Below are 7,667 nucleotides of genomic sequence, written 5' to 3'. Positions count from 1 at the left end.
TTTGAAGCGGCAGGCCGGAACGAGCGAGCATAGCAGTAAACCTGGTGGACTTGGAGAGAAGTCTACGACAAACTCGCCGCGGTGTCTTCATCTAGGACTTCACATCCGGGTTTTCCTGCCCCGTGATCTGCGCGCCACCGACGATTCTCGAACCGGTGCCTCAATCTCTTTATCCGGGTCCCGCTGATCCCGTCGTGCTTCGCGCACCACAGTAGCCCCCTCATCNGTCGGCGCGGGTTACAACAGCGAGGACGAGTATGAAGCTGCTGCAGCTCGCATCGAGGCTATGGACCCTGCAACCGTTGAGCAGGTATGGGCTGGGAGTGATAGGTGAGTGAATGTGGGGGGTGGGATCCCCAGACTGGGTAGGGACCCAAGGAAGGCTGTATGAGGTCGCCCCATGGGACCTACGTCTTCTCTCAGGGCCGATGCATTCATTCTTCTCTGGTGCGAGGGCCCTAAGACGCTCTCTTCCACGCCTCTCACCAAGGGCTTGGGGGTTAGAAGTCCCAGATAAGATGGCCGACTTAACGATGGAGTCCGTGGTCTTTTCTGGGACCCATAGCCATTATTTCGGGCCCTGAGAAGTCCTCGTGTGGGGCCAGTAGTGGGAATGCCACCTGAGAGGGGAGGGGAGTCTCGTGACTCCGGGGGACCTTGGTTTACGTTCAGTGTTTTGAGATTTTCTTTCCTCTGGGACAAGGATCTAAGATTCCTTCTCAAGGGAACACAACGTGGGATGGAAAGCTTATGCATTTTTGAGTGTCCCCAAGATATCTAAGCTTTTTTCAGGAGTTTGAGACAGTATATACAGGACAACCCTCCCCCCCCCACTTCCTTTTCAGGGGAGAGTAAACACAAGATTATTCCATGGATTCCAATGGAATCCTTTAGATTCCAGAGAGTGCCTTAAAGGTACTAAGCCTTCTTTCAAGGGCCTAAGATTCTGTCATTTAGAATAAAACACCTGACACACACGTAAACACGTTCCCTTTAGAGAAGGGAATCTTCTAGCTTTTCTTCAGGGAAATAAGACTATTTTCAGGGAGGTAAGATTCCCTTCCCCTTGAGGACAAGGGCCAAAACTAACACTCAGGGACCAGAAACTACTAGGGTACATGAGATTCATCTCTTTTCCAGGTGACAGGGGTCTGTGCTTCCTCTCAGTGGTCTGAGACCTCCTTGGGGACAAGAGTCTGAATTTTTCTCGGAGCTTAAGCTTCTTTTAAGTGATAGACCTTCAGCTCTTCCCCCACCTCCCCAGCCTGAGCCTTTCTTCAAGAAAATAAGCCTCACTGTTTTGGGTACTTGAGCCTAAGAGCCTCTTGCTTATGAACTGGGGCTTGCAGAGACTGGGTCTGAAGCCTCTTCAGGACATGGATACCCCCTCTCCACGGAGGTCCCAGGCAAGGTGAGGTCTTAGAGGTCCTTTCTCCTCAGGGATTGGTATCTGAGTGTTCTCCTTGGGGGTCTGAGACACCCCCCCCCCCACACAAACACAGGGGTATGAAATTCCTCTACCCTAATTATGAAGAACTGAAACATACCTTGGGTGCAAAAAAACCCCTTCTCCCCCTGAAACATGGGGGATCTGAGTACCCTCTGCCCCAAGAGCTTTAGCTTTTTGTCAGGGATGTAAGATCCCTGCTTTGGGAACCGTAGCCTGATACCACTCCTCAGGGGACATGGGCAGCATGGAGTCCCAGAGATGGAGCCTGAGGTCTTTCCATGGATCAAGGGCCTGAGACCCATTGTGCCAAGGACACTTGAGCTTGCCCTCAAGGACAAGAGATCCGTCAGTGCCCCCCAGTGACTGGTGTGTCTCTAGAGATGGGGTCTGAGCTTTTCCCCTCAAGGACTTTAAGGTTCTCTACAGGGACAGGAGGACTCGTTCCACCTTAAGACTCAGAATTGAACCCCAAGACCCTTGGGGGCATGGACACAGACTTCCTGGAGAATAGGGTCCTGAGTCTCACCCTAACAGTTTAAACTTTCTTTCAGGTACATGAGACACCTCACCCACCTTAGGACCTGAGACCTGAATCTGTCCTGAAAGTACTGATTGTCACCTCACTTTAGATAGCATTGGTATACCCGTTATAGGCCCCTTTGAGGGACCTAAGATTTTTCTTGCTTTGGGGACTTGGGCTTCAGACCATTTGTGAACTAAATTCTGAGAACTTCCCACTCCCCTTGGGGACCTGGATAGGACAGGATTCTGAGGGAAGAATCTGAGCCTTTACTCAGGGGCCCAAGCTACTCCTCAGGGACCAGAAATCATTTATCTTGAGGAGGGACCCGAGTCCCCCTTGGGTATGAAGCCCTCTCCCCCTCCCCACAACCAGACAATCCTTTCTTATCAGGGAGAGGGACTCTCCAGTGTGGCTTGCACAGAAAGACCCAGGTGCTATATAGTTATAAGAACCCCTTATCTGAGCCCCCACAGGCCGGGAAGATCTTCCTACTTTCTATGAGAAGGCTGCCAGGCACTGGGGATTTGAGGGCTGAGGACTCCCCTCAAGAACTAAGAGATACTCTTGAGTCTCTTCCTGACCCAACTCTGTTTGCTTCTCATTTCCAGGATCGGAAATATTCTGAGCCTCCTGAATTGCTTCCAATAAGCTTGCTTCTTCCTGGAGACATCCCTACTCGAGGGAAATTCTCTACCCATATTCCTCTTCCCCTTGATTTAGATAAATCTTTCTGCACTTCACAGGGACCAGGGCCTTGTCTTGAGCCCCCTGTCCTTGCTCTCTCTACCTTTTACAACTACAGGTAGAATAAATTGTCTGGGCTTGCAGGGTCAAGGCCAGGAATTGTTCCTCTCCGATTGTAGTACTATGGAGTGCTACATCCCTTATCCCAGGGATATGAAGGAAGAAAGTTGTGTGCTGCTAAGGTGACTAGAAAGACATCTCCTTACACCCCCTTTGCATCTTCTAGGCTGGGAGTCCCTCCCCCATACTTGTTCCCATAAGAACATTCATGGAAGTAAAACTCTGTGGTTGCATGGTGCCTTCCCAATGACAGGGGGAAGACTTTTCCTGTCTTCACACTTCTTGGGACAAAAGGAGAATAAGATGCTTCTCCCTGCCTCAGCTGGTCCAACTTGGGCTTTCTGGGGATGAGTAGAGGGGAGATTCTTCCTGCTGTTCCAGTCTTCATCCTGAACTGTCACCTAGGGCATTTGTAGCCTTGGAGGCCCATTAGATCCCATGGGAAAGAGATAAGTTGGTGAGAGGAAACCCAGATGGTGAATCCTTGTTCTGACTACTCATACTTCCTGTCTGTTTGAATGCTGTGACTACCATTACTGATTTTAGGAGCCCTTTTGCCACCCTGGGGTCCTGGTGCTGGGGAGGTGGTGATGTCGGGTTTCTTTTCCAGGCATGGCTGCCTTACCAAATCTACCCTGTAAAAAGAATGTCTTGTAAAGTCTTCTGAGCTTGAGGACCCCACAGAGCATTTTAAGAATGGGCTGTGCGGTGCTGAAGTGGTCAGAGATGCTGGGCCTGGCACTGTAGCCAGAGTACCTGGGTTCCCACTCTGGCTCTGCTGGAGCTTTGCTGGATGAACCAGAATAGTTAGGTCTGCGTTCTCTGGGTCTTGGTTTCCTCATTGGTCAGGTCAGGAGCTGGTGAAGTGTCGTTTAGCTTTGGGATTTTAGGGAACTCATACCAAAGCCCTTGGGACTTGGAGGTGACAGAGAATGATGGGTGTCTTTTGAGGAAAAACGGAGTTCCTCTCTCTCCCTTGCCCGTCTCTTCCCTCCCAGCCACCCAGGCTTGGTGGGCAGGACAAGTGCCTGTTGAGTGTGAGGTTCAGAGTTGGCAGGCAGTGATTTATGCCCAGCTGTGTTATGGTGAATAACCGTGGGAGTTCCCCGTCAGGGGACCTATTGGGTGGTGTGGAGGTATGGCTATGTGGAAAAATTGGGGCTTTGGAGCTGGGCACGCCTGACTTAAAACCCTAGGGTCTCCTGCTTAGCTGTTTTATGGCTTCAGGCAAACTCTCAGTTTCCTTCTTTTTCCCCAAAAAGTCCACCCATGCTTGGGGTTATGGAGTGTATGAGTGCCTGGCCCACCTCAGAGCTTGGCCGATTTCTTCTCTTGCAATTTCCCCAGGACAATCTAGGTTCTTCCTAGGAGGCTTTGTAACAATCAAGCTTTGTTAGCAAAGACCCTTTGTTTGGCATCTAAGAACCTTCCAGTTCGTTTCGTGGGGAGACAGAGTCTTATAGCAGGAAGTGGTCCCTGCCTGGGCCTTCTGGGTTTGAGTTCTGTATGTTTCAGGCAGTTCTCTTTTCTGGGCCTTAGTTTCTGCAGCCTTGAAATGGGTAATAATGAGGAGGGAGATTGGACTCATTTCTCAGAAGCTGGTTGTAATCTCTTAATTCCCTGCTCACCACTCCCCCTACCCATTTTGAAAGTTTTAGGGAAGGCCCGTTGGCTTATGGGGGTGTGTTACGAGGTCTCAAGCAATGATTGGCTTCCTTCTCCTCTGCCAGTGCTGTAAGCCCTTGGGTTTGTTTAATTTTAACAGCTTTATTGAGATATAATTCACACACCATAGAATTCACCAATTTAAAGTGTACAGTTCTCGGGTGCCTGGGTGGCTCAGTTGGTTAAGTATCTGACTTCGGCTCAGGTTATGATCTCACGGTTCATGAATTTGAGCCCTGTGTCAGGCTCTGTGCTGACAGCTCAGAGCCTGGAGCTTATTTCGGATTCTGTGTCTCCCTCTCTCTCTGATCCTCCCCTGCTCATGCTCGCTCGCGCGCGCTCGCGCTCTCTCTCTCTCTCTCTCTCTCTCTCAGAAATAAATAAAAACATTATTTTTTAATTAAAAAAAAGTGTACAATTCAGTAGCTTTTAGTGTATTCAGAGTTGTGCACCCATCACCACGATCAATTTTAGAACATTTTCATCACTTGCAAAAGAAACCCTGCACCATCACCATCCCCATCCCCCATCCCCTCCCAGCCCCAGCAACTACTAATCTACTTTTCTTCTTGATTGATTTGTCAATTCTGAACGGTTCATAGAAATGGAATCCTACAGCATGCAGTTCTTTGTATCTGGGTTTTTTTTCCTCTTAGCATATTCTTTTCAAGGCTCATCCGTGTTGTAGCATGCAGCAGTTTTTCATTTCTTTTTGTTGAAGAATGATAGAATCTTTGTTTTTTAATGCAGCCCCTCCGCTTGCCCCCTCAGTGGCCCGACAGTAGGTTTGGGGCCTTGCTCTTTTCCCATTCCTTCACCCTGGAGAGCTTGTGTTGCTCCTTAGAGAGCAGTGTGCCTCTGTTTTTCATTGGATGGGTTGCCTGTGTTTTGCCCATGGAGCTGAGCCAGTGTTCCTGGGTGATTTGGGGGGAGAGAGGGGTGGTCTTGGCATCAGACTTCCTGGGACAGAGCTGTGAAGGCCAGAATACTAAACACTTCTTGGCCACGGGCTCTGGACGACATCTGCCCATGAGCTGCCACTGCTGCTGCCATCTTCCCCTGCCCCCTCTGTCTTCAGTGGCAGCTCATTCACTGATAGGCAGGGTCAGCAGCTTCCCAGACTGGGAGAGGGAGTTCCAGGCCCCTGCTGCCTTCATTCTAATCCTCTCCTTGGGGGGATGCTAGAGAGGTAGATGCTACAGGAAGGGAACCATGCCATATTGCCTCATGGCTCACACCAGGGAGTGCTACAAGCGAATTGTATTAGTTTCCTGTGGCTGTTGTGACAAATTACCACAAACTGAGTGGTTCAGAACAACAGAAATGTATTCTCTCACAGTTCTGGAAGCCAGAAGTCCAAAACCAGTTTCACTGGGCCAAAATCTAACTGTTGGCAGGGCTGCACTTGCCGCAGAGGCTCTAAGGAGAATCCAGTATTCTTCCAGCTTCTGGTGGCTGCCAGTGTTCCTTGGTTTGTGATCACATCACTCCAACCTCTGCCTGGTTTCGTACCATTCTCTCTGTTTATGTGTGGTCTCCTCTTCTGTGTCAGGTCTTCCTCATACTTGGAATTGCATTTAGGTCCTACCTGAATACTTCAAGATAATCTCCCCACCTCAAGACCATTAATCACACCCAAAGACCCTTTTTCCTTACAAAGTACCATTTACAGTTTCCAGGTTTAGGGCCTTTGATACCTGTGGGTGGTTATCATTCAGTGTACTGTAGAGGTATTCTTGTTTCCCTTCCAGGGAGAAGAAGGGAATCCATTAAGTGCTAATCTACTGGCTAAAGTCATGTAATATTGGAGTCTGTCCAGTGACCCTATTACTGGGAAGCTTGCTATCGTATTTCACAGATTGGAATACTGTGGAGTTTTCAGAGTGGTTCATCACATGGCTAATAATTGGTGGAGCTGGGTTTTAACCTAAATCAGTTGGGTCCCACAATCTGCTTCAACTTCTCTTGGGCCTTTGGATCAGTAGGTTGCAAAGTCTTGCTCCTGGAACCTCCTGATGTCAGAGAACTTTGTCCAGCCCCCTTATGGAGGCTCAGAGATATGGGAGGGACTCGCTGACAGGCTCAGCAGTGGCCTTGTAAGATTCAGGATCTGGACTTGACTTTATCAGGCTAGAACATTGTAACTTAGACCTAGCAATGGCAGGGCTAGCCCCCGCCCCCTCTCCCACCAGCCTTCCTTCCTGAGCCACTTTCCTAAACCGTTCCCAAGTTGGCATCTTTCTCAGAGGCTCCTGTCCAAATGAGGGAAGGAGGAGACTATGCTAGAGGCTCCTGGAGCTCAGGACCATGACCTCCTGTTTTCTCTCCCCAAAGGGAAAGGCACGGTTTCAGTCAGAGTCCAAGCCCTTAAGGTTGCTGGTGCCAAAGCCAGTGGGTAGGTTGTGGTCTGGCCTCCAGATTCAGGCTGACTTCATTTTTAGGGACAAACCAGGATTTTCCTAGGATGGGCTGCCAGGTATGTCTCCATGCTGTGGCTCATGAGGCCTCTCCTATGACCTCTATACTAGGCTTTGCTGGTGCCCAAACCCCAGCTCTTTTGCCTTTGTCGAATGAGGATAATACTCACTGGCAGCTGGGCTGTGGTGAGAACAATTAAATAAAGTCACCTTTTGCATCAGGTACCTGGCATGGTGCAGGCATTTGGCTAATATGAGTTCATCTTTCTTCCTGGCCCCACCCTGCTTACCTGCAGAGTCCTACCCCCCGACTTCAGCTGTGCTGGAGTCATTGCTGGTCCTTTGGCGTCCCTGGTGCTTTGTGGCAGAAATGATTTTTTTTAATTAGTTAATTTGAGTAATCTTTACACCCAACATGGGGCTCAAACTCACAACCCCAAGACCAAGAGTCACATGCTCCTCCAAACAAGCCAGCCAGGTGTCCCTAGAAGTGATTTCTTACCCAGTTAACAAACATGTTTTAATCCTTTGGTCAGCTGGCACCTCTGCTCAGGTGCCAGCCTTAATGACTGGCCAGGTCCCTTCCTCTGTGTTTCGTAGCACCGTGTGTTCAATTCTTTCACTGCCCTGCTCACACTTTGTGTGGTCATTCCCTGTTTCTCCACCCCTGGCAGTTTGTGAGCTTATCGAGTAGAGACCAAGTTTGATTCATTTCTCTGTCCTCATTGCCAGCCTTAGTATAGACAGGGTCTAACTTACCAGCTGCCTGGTAAACTTTTGTTGGATACATATGTAGGGGCCCTTCTGA

General features: G+C 49.5%; 1 protein-coding gene across 1 annotated transcript in view; it reads left to right on the top strand.

The window, feature by feature from the left end:
* The first annotated feature begins 230 nt into the window (after positions 1-230).
* Positions 231-7,667, top strand: part of OTUD5 (OTU deubiquitinase 5) — a 26,728-nt gene continuing 19,291 nt past the window's right edge. The window contains exon 1 of the mRNA XM_077752956.1: positions 231-310. Coding sequence (XP_077609082.1) covers positions 287-310 — 24 coding nt within the window. The 5' untranslated portion in view covers positions 231-286. The remainder of the gene's footprint in view (positions 311-7,667) is intronic.

The sequence above is a fragment of the Crocuta crocuta genome, unplaced genomic scaffold (assembly GCF_008692635.1).
Source record: "Crocuta crocuta isolate KB4526 unplaced genomic scaffold, BGI_CrCroc_1.0 scaffold943, whole genome shotgun sequence".
Classification (NCBI taxonomy): domain Eukaryota; kingdom Metazoa; phylum Chordata; class Mammalia; order Carnivora; family Hyaenidae; genus Crocuta; species Crocuta crocuta.
This window is presented reverse-complemented; position numbering and strand designations above follow the sequence as displayed.